Source organism: Oncorhynchus kisutch, linkage group LG30 (assembly GCF_002021735.2).
Source record: "Oncorhynchus kisutch isolate 150728-3 linkage group LG30, Okis_V2, whole genome shotgun sequence".
NCBI lineage: Eukaryota > Metazoa > Chordata > Actinopteri > Salmoniformes > Salmonidae > Oncorhynchus > Oncorhynchus kisutch.
In genome coordinates, this window is record NC_034203.2 from 3,461,365 (window position 1) to 3,479,185 (window position 17,821).

General features: G+C 41.3%; 1 protein-coding gene across 2 annotated transcripts in view; it reads right to left on the bottom strand.

Moving 5' to 3' along the window:
• The window catches only part of adcy8 (adenylate cyclase 8 (brain)), a 247,827-nt gene that overhangs the window by 149,407 nt on the left and 80,599 nt on the right, over positions 1–17,821 (bottom strand). For both annotated transcript variants that reach the window (XM_020467285.2, XM_020467284.2), the window contains exon 2: positions 6,964–7,113. In XM_020467285.2, coding sequence (XP_020322874.1) covers positions 6,964–7,113 — 150 coding nt within the window. The remainder of the gene's footprint in view (positions 1–6,963; positions 7,114–17,821) is intronic.

Below are 17,821 nucleotides of genomic sequence, written 5' to 3' on the forward strand. Positions count from 1 at the left end.
ACCATACATTATTTCAATACAAAATACTTTTTGGAGTTTAACGTTATATTTCACATCATCATTCGACATTCTGTGTGTCCATTGGTTAGCTAGTAGACTGCTGCAGTAGCTGTATGAAATGGCTGGCTAGCTAGCTAGCTATGCAAACAAATCCACATGTCTTAGAATGAAAGGGAGAGAGGATTCAAATGGCGAGTGACTCTAGGCTTGTTGAGAAAGGGGGCGGGGTGGGGAGGGGGAAGAGTGTTTGAAAATAGCCTAATTACAAGGAACCCAAACCGGCCATCGTGCATAAATGTATTTTGTCCCCCCACACAAAGCGTGATCATGACACACAGGTTAAAATATCAAAACAAACTCTGAACCAATTATATTAATTTGGGGACAGGTCGAAAAGCATTAAACATTTATGGAAATTTAGCTAGCTAGCTTGCTGTTGCTAGCTAATTTATCCTGGGATATAAACATTGTTGTTATTTTACCTGAAATCCGCTAGGTCCTCTACACCGCCAGTTAATCCACACAAAACCGTCAACCGAATCGTTTCTAGTCATCTCTCCTCCTTCCAGTCTTTTTCTTCTCTTGACTTTATATTGCGATTGGCAACATTCATAAATTAGGTGCATTACCGCCACTGACATTGTTTGTCTTTGTCACCCACGTGGGTATAACCAATTCGGAGATGGCATGTGGGTATCTGCTTCTATAAACCAATAAGGAGATGGGAGAGCCAGGACTTGCAGCGCGATCTGCGTCACAAATAGAACTGACTTCTATTTTAGCGCTTGGCAATACAGACACTCGTTGGCGCGTGCGAGCAGTGTGGGTGCAATAATTGAATAATTTAGATTTCTACAATTATTTTGCAGCGCTCGCGCACGGGACATGAACGATGTGGTCAGCCTGTTGTTGTTGACGTGGGAGAAAAATAGGGATATCTCTGATAAATTTTAAATATGGCAAATAGGAGTGGCAATATCATCCACTATTATCCTCAGTAATTTTACATCCAGGTTGTCAGACCCCGGTGGCTTGTCCTTGATGATAGACAACAATATTTGTTTAATCTCTTCCACACTCACTTTACGGAATTAAAAAGTACAATTCTTGTCTTTCATAATTTGGTCAGATATACGTGGATGTGGTGTCAGCATTTGTTGCAATATTTGCTAATATTGGCATGGAAAAACGAATTAAAGTAGTTGGCAATATCAGTGGGTTTTGTGATGAATGAGCCATTTGATTCAATGAATTGAGTTTGCCTTTTTTCCCAAAATGTATTTTATGGTGCCCCAAAGCTTTTTAATGTCACGCCATGGCCTTAATATTTTGTGTTTTCTTTATTATTGTGGTTAGGCCAGGGTGTGACATGGGTGATTATGTGTTTGTCTTGTCTAGGGGTTCTGTAGATTGATGGGGTTGTGTTTAGTACAGTATTCTAGGTAAGTCTATGGTTGCCTAGAGTGGTTCTCAATCAGAGGCAGGTGTTTATCGTTGTCTCTGATTGGGAACCATATTTAGGCAGCCATATTCTTTGGGTATTTTGTGGGTGATTGTTTCCTATCTCTGTGTTTTGCACCAGTTAGGACTGTTTCGGGTTTTCACATTTCTTGTTTTATAGTTTATTCATGTATAGTTTCTTTATTAAAGAACTATGAATTATAACCACGCTGCATTTTGGTCCTCCTCTCTTTCATATGAGGAAAACCGTAACATTTAATATCATTCTTTATATCATTTTATTTTTGTTTCTTCTTCTTATTTATTTAGCTTAGTCACATGATTTCTCAATTTGCAATACGTTTGCCAATCGGTTGGGTCATACCTTTTGCCACATCCCTCTCAACCATATCATTTTGAAATTCCTCATCAATCCAATGGGATTTAACCGTTTTTATTAATTTTAATGGGTGCATGCTTATTAGTAACTGGAAAAAGCTATTTCACAAATGTGTTAAGTACAGCGTCTGACTCCTCCTCATTAAACACCACAGACCAGCAAATATTATTTACATCATCAACATAAGAATTACAACAAAACTTATAGTTTGACCTCTTATACACTATATTAGGCCCTGTCGTTGGATTTCCTAGATATGGCTACAATATAGGGTTGCAAAGGGTCGGAAACTTTCCAGTACATTTCCTGAATTCATTAAAAAAAGTTAGCTTATAACAGGGAACCTTTTGTGGGATACACATAAGGCAATTCTAGGTCTTGTGGCATATTTTGGTTAAACTATCCCCAATTCAAATGGTATTGCAACACACTGCATGCACAGCTGATTCTCAAGATCTTGCACACAATGAGATGCTATTGAGCCCACACTACTACACTGTCTGAGCCAAGGACTACATGCTTTCAGTTAAGTTTTGATTACAATACTGGGTGGGGTGAATATATTTTATCGGACATTACATGATTTTCTGTTAACTAGTAAATAGTAGCCTACAACAAAGTGTGTTTAAATCATTTCTAACTTGTTAACAATTTCTGCTCGTTCGTTTTTGCTAATTGAGGAGCGTTAACTCACCTGTTTCCATACATGTTTTATTTTTAAAAGTTCCATATGATATATATATCCAATATATTGCATATTTCCGTTAATTCCCACATAAAAAGTTTCCACCTCTGAATAGTCCCCAAAATGTGCAATCCTACTACTATATTGTGATCACTGCTTAAAAGCACATTTCTGCAACATCAGTAAAGATGTGATCAATACATGTTGATTTAATTCCTCCAACTACCCTGGTAGGTTGACTGATAACCTGAAACAGGTTGCAGGCACTGGTTACAGTTTGAATTTTTTTCTTGAGTGAGCAGCTTTATGAAAGCCAGTCAATATTTAAAATCACCCAGAAAATATACTTCTCTGTTGATATCACATACTGTACATTATCAAGCATTTCACAGATACTGACTGTTAGCACTTGGTAGTCTATAGCAGTATCCCACAAGAATGAGCTTGAACCTGTAGCCATATTACTTCAACAGTATTTAACATGAGATCCTCTCTCAGCTTTACAGGAATGTGGTTCTGAATATAGACTGCAACACCGCCCTTGTTGGCATTTCTGTCTTTTCGGTACATGCTATAACCATGTATTGCTACCACTGTATCATCGAAAGTATTATCTGAGTGAGTTTCAGGAGATAGTCAGAATATGAATGTTGACTTCATGAACCTTATTTCTTAGGCTACATATGTTAATATGGGCTATTTTTAGCACTTTTCTGGGTTGCTTGATTGTTTTTAATGCTTTGCTGGGAAGCTTATGTCGTTGTAATTATTCTAATCAAAGGAGAGACTTTGACATTTCTTCAAAACAATTGAACTTTATTCATTCCTGCAGTAATGGAGTGTTAACGGTCACCCAATGGTGTGGAGTTAAAGCCCAAATAAAACAGAACTCTTTATAGTATTCCTGGGTCCTTGTGATGAACAACAGATATGTGAAATTATACAAAGCTACATTGTGTTCTCATGCAACAGACATCAACATTTACATGGCGCCAAATATATGTTTCTAGTTCATTTACTTCTTGTTTATACAAAAATACCAATGCAACATAGGATACTAAGCCCTTCCCTTAGAATGATGGAGTCCAGTATTCATCTGCCATATAGGATAAATAAACTGGAGATTTGGTCTCCCTTGCACTGACAGACAGGCACACAGACACTAATCATGGAATGGAATGTTGTCTTATCACCAAGCCATCGTAAATCGACTGTCAGCGTTAAATCTCAGTCACATGAGAGTTCTAAGACTCCTATTCTGTTGCTTCTAAGAAAAACAGACAGTGTGTGAATGTACTGATATATGCGTCACTGATACTTCCTGTTTAAGTTTTTGCTTGTAAGCAGGCATTAGGAGGATAGAGTAATGGTCAGATTTGCCAAATGGAGGCGAGCTTTGTATGCATCTCTGTGTGGAGTAAAGGTTATCTAGAGATTTTTTGCCTCTAGTTGCACAAGTGACATGCTGGTAGAAATGAGGTAAAACGGATTTCAGTTTTCCTGCATTAAAGTCACCGGTCACAAGTCTCTGGGTGAGCATTTTCTTGTTTGCTTATGGCCCTATACAGCTCGTTGAGCATGGTTGTAGTGCAAGCATCGGTTTGTGGTGGTAAATAGACAGCTACAAAACTCTTGGTAAATAGCGTGTTCTACATCTTACCATGAGGTATTCTAACTCAGGCGATCAGAACCTCAAGACTTCCTCAATATTAGAGATCGTGCACCAGTTGTTGTAAATAAAAAGACACACCCCCTCCTCTGAACTTCCCCGACGCAGCCGTTCTGTCATGCAGAAGTATAGAAAAACCAGCTAGATTTATATGTACCATGTCCTTGTTTAGCCACGACTCGGAGAAACATAAGATATAACAGTTCTTCAGATCACATTGATAGGAAAGTCTTGAACGGAGCGCATCCATTTTATTCTCCAGTGATTGCACGTTTGTCAATAGAATGGAGGGTAAAGGCGATTTATCCACTCTCCGACGTAGTCTCATCAGGTATCCCACAAGCCAGGCTCTATAGTTTCAGGGATTTGGGCCTGGTCTGGATGCTAGTCTTTTGCCTCCGACTCATTGAAGTAGAAATTCTCATCCAAATGGAAGTTAGTGATAGCTGTTCCGTTGTTCAGAAGCTCTTTTCAGTCATAGGAAACGATGGCGGAAACATTACGTACAAGAAAAGTTAAGGTCACCGCCCAAAAATACACAAAATAGCACAAATGATCAGGAGCCCGTAAAATGGACAGCTTTCCTTCTGGCGCCATTATATAAGAACAGGTGCCCTTCTTTCCAAAGCATTGGAAAACCTCCTTGGGACCTTATCGATAATTGTATGTGTGGGGTTACAAAGATGAGGTAGTCATTCAGAAAATGTTAAACACAGTCCATGTAACTTATTATGTGACTTGTTAAGCACATTTTTACCCCTGAACTGATTTAGGCTTGCCATAACAAAGGGGTTGAATACTTAAGACATTTCAGCTTTTCATTTTTTATTAACATTACAAAAAACATGATTCCACTTTGATATGAGGTATTGTGTGTAGGCCAGTGACAAAAAGATTAAATAAAACATTTGCAAATGAACCCATTTAAAATTCAGGCTGTAACACAACAAAATGTGGAAAAAGTCAAGGGTATGAATACTTTTTGAAGGCAGTGTAGATGCCAAAGCTACAAAAGAGCAAAATGAGATCATCTGAAAATAACTAGGTAAGATACTCAAGTGAGAGAGTGGAGTGGAGCCTTCCTCTCTTTCCTTCCTCAAACAACTCCACAGAACCGTCTTTGTTTTGGCGACGGTTTTAGTTTTGCGACGAGACTGCCGCTGAGAAAACAGGGGAGACTGAAGAACTAACACTAATTGCTAATTGTCTTGCAGAGGTGAAGAGCACACCTCCCAGTACTAATTGCTGATTGCCTAAGAGAGGAGAAAACATTCCCCCTACAATACAGCCACTGATTACGAAGACAACAACAGTAGTAAATTGAAAAGAAAAGTGTGATAAATAAAAACATATACCAATTTCATTTAAGGACCAAAAAACTGACAGCTGTGCCATATAAATTGCTAAATAGTTGGGAAGAGATTTTCGATGTACCCATTCCATGGCACATGGTTTATGAATTGATACGCAAAACAACGCCGGATGCAAAACTTCAAATTTTTCATTTTAAATTACTATACAAAATTCTTGCATCTAATAGAATGTTATATACATGGGGGATACAATCTTCCCAGCTCTGCAAATTCTGCTGTGAGGAGGCAGAGTCATTAGATCATTTATTTTGGTATTGTTCATATGTAGCTCATTTTTGGTCACAGGTCCAGGAATGGCTGAAGAATTGCAACATTTGCCTAGAACTAACGCTGCAGACAGCAATACTGGATGATTTGAAAAGCCATAGTCAATCAATCAATAATATAATAATTGTTTCAGCAAAAAAAAATGTTTTTAATTTACAATCTGTAGAAGCTATGAGAATAGAACGATTCAATTTGTTTGTGAAGCATCACAGCACAGTTGAAAAATATATGGCAAATCCAAATCCAAAATGGAGATAGATGGGAGAGGTTGAATGGAGCTGAAGGGTGGGACTAATAGCAAGATAAACTATGTAAAACATACGGGGTCTGTAAAATGAATATATGTTCAGAACTTCTGTGAAATAGCACAGTTACAAATAGAAATCAAACTGGATGGACATCAGAAATAGAGGAAGGACTAAAAACCATGAAAAATTATGATTGTAAAATGTGTATTAAGATGAATAAATTGAAGGTAAAATCCGAAGTGTTTGTTAGTTTACTCCAATTGGGGGATCGGTGGTAGGGTTTGCAGGGAATAATAATAAAGGTATATTCTTTAAAAAAGTATGTATGTCTATATAGGTATGTGTATGGATATATATATATATATATATATATATATATATTTACCCCAAAAATATGAGGAAATGGAAATGATGCAGACAATTACATTGATGGAACCAATATTCTTTCCGCAATATTTAGCTGATCCACCCCTTTTTACAGTCGTAAATTGCCCTGCCCCTTAATCCTGGTTAATGTGTCAACAATCATCTGCAAATTATGAGCAGTCAGCAGTTCACCCACCAAGTAGGCTACTTGGAAGGCAGGCAGCACGTAAAGTAGATTTCCCTAGCTAGCAGAAAGACAGTACTAGACGAAAACAGATGGACAAAATAAGTATACTTCTCACTCCTGGAGATAGGTTAACCCAAAAGGATTCTACCTGGAACCAAAAAGGTTTCTTCAAAAGGTTCTCCTATGGGGACAGCCGAAGAACCTTTTTAAGGTTCTAGATAGCACCTTTTCTTCTAAGACTGTATGGTTGTATGTCTTACAGTGACTTTTCTTTCAGTCACTTGTTACATACATAATCTTTTCGGCACACCAAGACCAATGGTCTTACCTGTCTCTGGTTCTCTGTCTCCAGACGGAGCCTGGCCTCGATGCACCTCCTGGTCTCCAGGAAGGCCTGGCGCTGGGCGCGGTCCGACAGGTAGCTGATAAAGATCCCAGCCGTGTTCATACACATGAACAACACTGCCTGGGCCACCACCTGAGGGAGACATAGAGAAGAACATTGAACATGGCTCAACAGGCTTATTAGTTGTAACACACATCACTTTTCATGGGTTATAAAAATCCATGTAATGATGAAGTACACACTCATTGTTGGTTGACAATACAGGCTTCTGATTTTGATCTGCGTGCGATCAAAATATTTTTAACCAATAAAGGTATTTGTTGGAGCATCTGAGCATTTACTTCCAACACTGAAGAAGGCACCATTGCTGCAGCATATGTGCGTACGGGGTCCCGAGTGGCGCAGCAGTCTTAGGCATTGCATCTAAATGCTAGAGGCATCACTACAGACCCTGGTTTGATCCTGGGCTGTATCACAACCGGCTGTGATCGGGAGTCATAGGTTAGGGGAAGGTTTGGCTGGGGTAGTAAAATAAGAATTTGTTCTTAACTACCTTGCCTAGTTAATGTGGGAGTACCACACCAGTTGGTGTTGGACAGGAAGAGCCATCATGGACACCGGGTCATCAATGAGAAGCTATGGAAGGAGGTGAGAACGGTCCACAAGACAACATGAAGCCTTGGACAGAAGGTCCATTGTATCTGGCTGATGATGAGGCTAAATGACCACACGGATGGAGTGAAGTTGAGTGCCGCCTGTTTAACCACTCCTATAGGATTCCTTCTGTTATTCTGCCTTCCAAGACCCTTGCTTTTCCTGTCATGTTGGGAATAGATTTAATGTACTTCAGTGGTGTCCAGATTGACAGAGCTCACCCAAAACTGACTTCCCCATCTCTGATGAGGCCATGTGGAAGGCCCAAAAGGATGATCCAGAAGTACAGGCTCTGTACCAGACCATCCTGGAAGATGTAGAACATGCTACAACATTTCCATGAAGACCCGTTAGCTGGTCAAACACTGGGACAAGCACCTTCACGAGTTCTGAGTTCTTGCTGTGCAAGAGTCCACTGGAGAGCTCAAACTGAGTCGTCCCCTCCGAGGACCCTTGGACATGATGATACAGCCCCAAAAAGTTACTCCGGACTTGGCATGCGGATCCAATAACAATTCATAGGATTACCATTCAAAGCCAAGTCTCCGTTGTTCTCTGCTGTTTTTCTCAACTGGAGTTTTAGTGACAGACTGAACTGACTGACAACTTTTACCATAGGGTATTTCATTTGTTTTCCTTGTGATTTACACTGTGTCGTGTGGGGTTTTATCAATTTGATGTTACAATAGGCCTATTGTGAATCCAAATAATGTGTATTGTAGTGTGGCCAGGAGTGTTTATGGTGCTGAGTTTGGTATGGTACTTGTTTTACACACTGTTAATTGAGGACAATTGCGTGACTGAGGTCACCTGGGGTACACTCAACCATTTACCAGGCTGGGACATTTACAAGTGAACCTATTCCTCAAATTTGCTAAATGCTAATTATGACAAAAAAATAAATCAAAGTGCTTTAAAATAGACAAAATTGATAAATGAACTGTAATGAAAAAATAGACTGACCAATAAAGACTCAACTTAAAAAATACCTGTGGTCTAAAGTGCACGAAGAGAACGTACATAAACCACAAATCAGCTGACAGGAACAGACGTCACAGCGAGACTATAAGGGGAGTGACCAGTTCAATTTTAAAACCCCCCTCCAGAACCATATTTTAACATTGGGAATCAGGTCGGACCTCCTTTACTAGAACACAGCGGCATCCATGCTGCAGACATGGTTCGGGAAACTCTCCTGAGTTTAATGAACACGAGGGGAGACAGAGAGCTGGTTTCAAGTGCAGGGTGCAGCAGGTGTTTGTTGGTAAAGGACCACAGGGGGAAGCAGGTAGCTGGGTCCAGGGGCAGGCAGAAGGTCATACACAGGGGGTCCAGAGAAAAGGCTAGTAACGTCATCCGGGAGATCAGGCAATAGGTTGATAACAGGAAATTCAATAGGCTAAAGTACAGGCAGGGAATAGGCAAAAGGCGTACGGTACCCTACGTCACCACTTCATTGCTCCAGACCAGCGCAAGGGGGAGTTAGAGCACTGATTATGCTTTTGGGTCCTACTGTGTCTCTAACTGACAATGAATGGGCGACATAAACCTACATATAAACTGATAATTGTGTACAACTTCAGTATTACTTACTAAAACTGATGTTACACTGAGGTTTTTACTATTTTATTTTGATAGGGTTATTTTGCTCTTACTGTAGTAGTGTAGCCCACTCCCGACCGGTCACATTATACAGCGCCTGAGTGGTGCAATGGTCTTAGACACTGCATATCAGTGCAAGCTGTGTTGCGACAGATGCTGGTTCAATACCTGTGCTGACCTCGACTGGGAGACCCATGAGATGACTGTAGATTTTTGGTTTCTCTTCCTCTAAAAACAGAAATAAATCATTCTAAAAAACAAACTGGCTTTATTTACAAATTACTAACAATGTCTCACCCCATGTTCAAGAATGGTCTTTTTCTTGCTCATTTTACGTTATTAGTCCACGTGTGACAAAACTAGAGCCTGTAGGTCCTGCCTTGTTGATAGTGTTGTATTCTGAATATAGCCTAATGTTCTATTCTGTACGTAAAACCAAGACACTCCATTTAGTATATGTTACGTTTGGTGTGGTTAGGTAACACAGATTCTATTTATTATGGATCTCCATTAGTTCCTGCCAAGGCAGCAGCTATTCTTCCTGGGGTTTATTATGGATCTCCATTAGTTCCTGCCAAGGCAGCAGCTATTCTTCCTGGGATCCAGCTAAATAAAAGCAGTTATACAATTTTCAAAACAATAAAATACATTCACAACACATTAAGTGTGTTCCCCCAGGCCCCTACTCTACTACCACATGTCTACAACACAAAATCCATGTGTGTGTGCATGTGTCTGTGCCAATGTTCGTGTTGCTTCACAGTCCCCGCTGTTCCATAAGGTGTATTATTATGTTTTTATCTCATTTTACTGCTTGAAATAGTTTTAAAAAAATGAAAAAAGGTTGGTTGGCCAGGGTGGATTGGTGGTCGTTTAACACAAATGTATAGCAACCCAAAGGTTGCAAGTTAAAATCTCATCAAGGACAACTTCTGCAACTTTTCAACTGCTTACTTTTTTTGAGCTACTTTGTATTATTAAACCTTTTAGCTAATCCTTCCCCTAACCTTAATGCTTTAACCTAATTCCTAAACTTAACCCCTAACCCTCGCTAACGTTAGCGAGCTAGCTAATGTTAGCCACCTAGCTAGAATTCGTATCATCATTTGCAAATTCGTAACATATTGTACATTTAGAAAATCCATTAAATCTGTGTACGTTTTGCAAATTTGTAAAATATTGTATGTTTGCTAATTCCTAACATGTAATTCGTAACATCATATGGAATGGTTGCTGGCCATCCACATATTAATACGAAATGCACTGAGACCAGGTTGTACAGGCAGGTATGATGACTGACATGTTTGGCAAGGTAGTTCCAGCACCACTCAACAAAATGCTGATAAGGACAGTATATGTAACGGCTGTGAATGACAAAAGAAGATTAAAGTGTGCACATTGTTATCCAGGGCCTGTGTGTCAGATGTCTCTACTTCTCTCTGTGGCTTTATCATCAATGCTCCCTCCTCTCATGATACTACCTAGCATCTAAAGCTGTGGAAGACCTTCGCCCAAGAACTGCCAGATACCTACATTTGTTTTGTTAAATCATTTTATGTTTATTTTGTTTTTAAAAGGGACTTTGAGGTCCTACTTGTAATGAAAATGGTGATATAAAATACATGTATTATTATTTTATTATTAGCACAATGTAAAGAATGGTTTATTCTACATGGAATTGTTACACTTGAAAGTTATCAAAACACTTTGTTCAAATTCAACAATTGCACTAGTATTAGATTACTCTGTAGGCTACTCACCGATGCAAAGCTTCCTCCTGGAGGAAGCTTTGAATTGGTCATACTACAGTGTGGTATGAGAATAGTGCCATCCTCATGCATCTCACATCTGCCTGTAGTTACACATCTGCCTGCTGGACCCATGGGTTGAGGCAAACTCTGTCATATCCAGGGTGGATTGTCATGCACTCCACCCCTCCTCTATTACATAGATGGAAGGGACTTCAACAACCACTGGAGACTTGAAGTCAGAACCTCACCCAGAGAGCTGTGCATGTCAGTGTCTGGTTAGACAGCCAAATCCTTAGAAATGTGCAAATAGACAAATAGAATGCCATGCTACACTGAAGAAAAATATGAATGCAACATTTAAAAAGATTTTACAGAGTTACAGTTCAAATCAGTCAAATGAAATACATTCATTAGGCACATATACCTTTAAAGCCAGGTAAGGGCGTGGTTCAGAAAACCAGTCAGTATCTGATGTGGCCACCATTTGGCTAATGCAGTGCGACACATTCCCTTCACTAGGGTAGCCTAGTGGTTAGAGCGTTGTACTAGTAACCGCAAGGTTGCAAGTTCAAACCCCCGAGCTGACAAGGTACAAATCTGTCGTTCTGCCCCTGAACATCCAGTTAACCCACTGTTCCTATGCCGTCATTGAAAATAAGAATTTGTTCTTCACTGACTTGCCTGGTTGAATAAAGGTAAAATTAAAAAATTAAATTAAAATAAACATAGTTGATCAGGCTGTTGATTGTGACCTGTGGAGCGTTGTCCCACTCTTCAATGGCTGCGCAAAGTTGCTGGATATTGCCGCTGTTGTACACATCGATCCAGAGCACCCCAAACATGCTCATTGAGGGACATTTCTGATGATTATGCAGGCCATGGAAGAACTGGGGCATTTTCAGCTTCCAGGAAATGTGTACAGATCCTTGAGACATGGGGCCGTGCATTATCAAGCTGAAACATGAGGCAATGGCGGCGGATGAATGGCATGTTAATGGGCCTCAGGATCCCGTCACAGTATCTCTGTGCACTCTATTTGCCATTTATAAAATACAATTGTGTTTGTTGCCCGTAGCTTATGCCTGCAGTGGTCTAAGGCACTGCATCTCAGTGCAAGAGGTGTCACTACAGTCCCTGGTTTGATTCCAGGCTGTATCACATCCAGACGTGATTGGGAGTCCCATAAGGCGGCACACAATTGGCACAGCAATGTCCGGGTTTGGCCAGGGTAGGCCGTCATTGTAAATAAGAATTTGTTCTTAACTGACTTGCCTAGTTAAATAAAAGTTCAAATAAAACATACCATAATCCCCCACCACCAACGTCTGCCATCTGCCCGGTACAGTTGAAACCGGGATATGAAGAGCACACTTCTCCAGTGTGCCAGTGGCCATCGAAGGTGAGTATTTGTCCACTGAAGTCAGTTACGATGCCAAACTCCAGTTAGGTAAAGACCCTGGTGAGAACGAGCAGGCAGATGAGCTTCACTGAGACGGTCTATGCAGAAAATATTAGGTAGTGCAAAACCCACAGTTTCATCAGCTGTCCGGGTGGCTGGTCTCAGACGAGCCCACAGGTGAAGAAGCCAGATGTGGAGGTCCTGGGCTGGTGTGGTCTGTGGTTATGAGGCCGGTTGTAGGTACTGCCAAAAACGACATTGGAGGCAGTTCTCTGGGAAGAGCTCTGGAGGATATTCCTGCAGTCAGCATGCCAATTGCACACTCCCTCAAAACATGAGACATCTGTGGCATTGCGTTCTGTGACAACTGCACATTTTAGAGTGGCCTTTTACTGTCTCTAACACAAGTTGCACCTGTGTAATGATCATGCTGTTTAATCAGCTTCTTGATATGCCACGACTGCCAAGTGGATGGATTAGCTTGACAAGGGAGAAACACTCACTAACAGGAATGTAAACAAATTTGTGCCGAAAATTTGAGAGAAATAAGCTCTTGGGAACATTTCTGGGATCTTTCATCCCCCTTTTTGCAAGGGTCTGAATACTTATGTAAAAAATATATTTGATTGTTTTACTTTTTATTTTTTGATAACATTTCTGAAAAGTAGTTTTTGCTTTGTCATTATGGGATATTGTGTGTAGATTGAGGAAACAAAATAACTTAATGCATTTTTAAATAAGGCTGTAGTGTAACAAAATGTGGAAAAAGTGAATTGGTCTGAATACTTTCCGAATGCACTGTAAGCCAGATAGGCCTACCACATACATGGCAACTCTGCTTCTAGATCTTAAGCAACCTTGAAGAATTTTGTTTTTCTGTCGTATTTCTTATATTATTAGCCCAGAATATTTTGCCGTTGTTACATACAGACAGAAATAACATTTGGTTACAAATTGGCGGTAACTCAACCAGAAATACCAATGTCCTGAATTGAATACGGAGAACAGGTATTCGGAGTGGACTTCTAGTCCGACTCAGGAGGCATGCACACCATCCACCGCTTCCGAGTATATTACTCACTAATGTTCGGTCACTGGACAATAAAGTAGACGAGCTCAGGGCGAGGATCGCCTTCCAGAGACATCAGGGACTGTAACATACTCTGCTTCACGGAATCATGGCTCTCTCCGGATATACTGTCCCCATCCACACAGCCAGCTGGGTTCTCATTTAGGGATGAAGAACTCCCCGGGAAGAAGAAAGGCAGTGGTGTATGTTTCATGATTAATTACTCATGGTGTGATTGTGATAACTTACAGGAACTCAAGTCCTTTTGTTCACCCAACCTAGAATGCCTCACAATCCAATGCCAACCGTTTTAACTCTCAAGATAATTCTGTTTGAGGGCGCTGGTGAGCAGCAACATGTGAAAACGCGTTTTCTCGGTGCTCCGATCCAGGGCGAACAATTTACTATTAATACTTGACCAACACCTCCCCCACCGTGTTCATTTTGTAACATTTCATTTGAAATCGAACCCAATTTACTAATCTGACATTTTTGGCCTTTTAATCGTAAAATGTCGAGACGACAACGGCCGCGAGCCACGAAGGAGCAGGCCTCTGCTGAAGCCTTGGGCTCAACTGACACGGACTCTGATCCCCACCGACCTAGACATGGTAATGGCGGCTATCATTAAATCTAAACAGACTGTGCTGGCTAAGGTGGAGTCACTATCCACCGACCTATCTGCACAAATAGTTATTCTCGCCACCGAGGTCAACATAAAGATTGACTCCATTAACGAAGACTTGGCGAGACATGACACCCGTCTGACTAGCCTGGAAGATGGGGCAAGTATTACTCTGACAAAGTGGTGACACTGGACGAGCAAGTCACCTGGCTGTCATCAGATGTCGTCAAACTCACTACCAAGGTTGAGGACCTCGAGAACAGACAACCCCGGGGGAACGGTCACATTTTTGACGTGAGAGAGGGACTCGAGACCGTAGGCGGAATCCGGTCAACCCTGTTCATAGCCAAACTGCCACAGGAAATTCTTAGCCTCGATCATGCCACCACCCTTGATTGTGCACAAAGAAGCATACAGTCCGCACCGAAGAATGGGGAGCTGCCCAGACCCATAGTGGTTAAATTATACTACCTTCAGGAGAAGGATGTAAATAGTGCAAATCAATCCCAGAACATCAGCAAAGGACCTTGTGAAGGTGCTGGAAGAAACCGGTACCAATGTATCTATATCCACAGTAAAACAAGTCCTATAGCGACATAACCTGAAAGGCCGTTCAACAAGGAAGAAGCCACTGCTCAAAAACCACCATAAAAAAGCCAGGCTACGGTTTGCAACTGCACATGGGGAGAAAGATCATACTTTTTGGAGAAAGGTCCTCTGGTCTTGTGAAGCTGGTAAATTTCCTTTTAATGGCATCAGACCGAGGCTCTGCATCTGTCCTCGTGCTCCTAGACCTTAGTGCTGCTTTTGATACCATCGATCACCACATTCTTTTGGAGAGATTGGAAACCCAAATTGGTCTACATGGACAAGTTCTGGCTTGGTTTAGATCTTATCTGTCGGAAAGATATCAGTTTGTCTCTGTGAATGGTTTGTCCTCTGACAAATGAACTGTACATTTTGGTGTTCCTCAAGGTTCCGTTTTAGGACCACTATTGTTTTCACTATATATTTTACCTCTTGGGGATGTCATTCGAAGACATAATGTTAACTTTCACTGCTATGCGGATGACACACAGCTGTACATTTCAATGAAACATGGTGAAGCCCCAAAATTGCCCTCGCTAGAAGCATGTGTTTCAGACATAAGGAAGTGGATGGCTGCAAACTTTCTACTTTTAAACTCAGACAAAACAGAGATGCTTGTTCTAGGTCCCAAGAAACAAAAAGATATTCTGTTGAATCTGACAATTAATCTTAATGGTTGTACAGTCGTCTAAAATAAAACTGTGTCTCCTGACCCCTCCTGTCTCAGCCTCCAGTATTTATGCTGCAGTAGTTTGTGTCGGGGGGGCTAGGGTCAGTTTGTTATATCTGGAGTACCTCTCCTGTCCTATTCGGTGTCCTGTGTGAATTTAAGTGTGCTCTCTCTAATTCTCTCTTTCTCTCTTCCTTTTTCTCTCTCGGAGGACCTGAGCCCTAGGACCATGCCTCAGGACTACCTGACATGATGACTCCTTGCTGTCCCCAGTCCACATGGCCGTGCTGCTGCTCCAGTTTCAACTGTTCTGCCTTATTATTATTTGACCATGTTGGTCATTTATTAACATTTGAACATCTTGGCAATGTTCTGTTATAATCTCCACCCGGCACAGCCAGAAGAGGACTGGCCACCCCACATAGCCTGGTTCCTCTCTAGGTTTCTTCCTAGGTTTTGGCCTTTCTAGGGAGTTTTTTCTAGCCACCGTGCTTCTACACCTGCATTGCTTGCTGTTTGGGGTTTTAGGCTGCGTTTCTGTACAGTACTTTGAGATATCAGCTGATGTACGAAGGGCTATATAAATACATTTTATTTTATTTGGTCTGATGAAACAAAAATATAATTTTTTGGCCAAAAAGGGGGAGGCTTGCAAGCCGAAGAACACCATCCCAACCGTGAAGCACGGGGGTGGAAGCATCATGTTGTGGGGGTGCTTTGCTGCAGGGGGGACTGGTGCACTTCACAATATAGATGGCTTCATGAGGGAGGAAAATTAAGTGGATATATTGAAGCAACATCTCAAGACATCAGTTAAAGTTAAAGCTTGGTCGCAAGTGGATCTTCAAAATGGACAATGACCCGAAGCATACTTCCAAAGTTGTGGCAAAATAGCCTAAGGACAATAAAGTCAAGGTATTGGAGTGGCCATCACAAAGCCCTGACCTCAATCCCGTAGAAAATGTGTGGGCTGAACTGAAAAAGTGTGTACGAGCAAGGAGGCCTACAAACCTGACACCAGCTCTGTCAGGAGGAATAGGCCAAAATTCACCCAACTTATTGTGGGAAGATTGTGGAAGGCTACCCGAAATGTTTAACCCAAGTTATACAATTGAAAGGCAATGTGACCAAATACTGAGGTTATGTAAACTTCTGACCCACTGGGAATGTGATGAAAGAAATAAAAGCTGAAATAAATAATTCTGACTATTATTCTGACATTTCACATTCTTAAAATAAAGTGGTGATCCTAACAAGGATTAAATTCAGGAATTGTGAAAAACTGAATTTAAATGTATTTGGCTAAGGTGTATGTCAACTTCTGACTACAACTGTATATTTTTTTCCCCCAAGCGGATGGGTTTGGTCAGGGGGAGAGGGGGGAACATATAACAATACCTCCCTTTTATACAGTGGGGAGAACAAGTATTTTATACACTGCTGCTTTTGCAGGTTTTCCTACTTACAAAGCATCTGTCTGTAATTTTTTATCATAGATGCACTTCAACTGTGAGAGACGGAATCTCAAACAAAAATCCAGAAAATCACATTGTATTATTTTTAAGTAATTTGCATTTTATTGCATGACATAAGTATTTGATCACCTACCAATCAGTAAGAATTGCAGCTCTCACAGACCTGTTAGTTTTTCTTTAAGAAGCCCTCCTGTTCTCCACTCATTACCTGTATTAACTGCACCTGTTTGAACTCGTTACCTGTATAAAAGACACCTGTCCACACCCTCAATCAAACAGACTCCAACCTTTCCACAATGGACAAGCCCAGAAACCTGTGTAAGGACATCAGGGATGAAATTGTAGACCTGCACAAGGCTGGGATGGGCTACAGGACAATAGGCAAGCAGCTTGGTGAGAAGGCAACAACTGTTGGTGCAATTATTAGAAAATGGAAGAAGTTCAAGATAACGGTCAATCACCCTCCGTCTGGGGCTCCATGCAAGATCTCACCTCGTGGGGCAACAATGATCATGAGGAAGGTGAGGGATCAGCCCAGAACTACACAGCAGGACCTGGTCAATGACCTGAAGAGAGCTGGGACCACAGTCTCAAAGAAGACCATTAGTAACACACAACGCCGTCATGGATTAAAATCCTGCAGCGCACGCAAGGTCCCCCTGCTCAAGCCAGCGCATGTCCAGGCCCGTCCTAAGTTTGCCAATGACCACCTGGATGATCCAGAGGAGGAATGGGAGAAGGTCATCTGTTCTGATGAGACAAAAATATAGCTTTTTGGTCTAAACTCCAGTCGCCGTGTTTGGAGAAAGAAGAAGGATGAGTACAACCCCAAGAACACCATCGGAACCGTGAAGCATGGAGGTGGAAACATCATTCTTTGGGGATGCTTTTCTTCAAAGGGGACAGGACGACTGCACCATATTGAGGGGAGGATGGATGGGGCCATGTATCGCGAGATCTTGGCCAACAACCTCCTTCCCTCAGTAAGAGCATTGAAGATGGGTCGT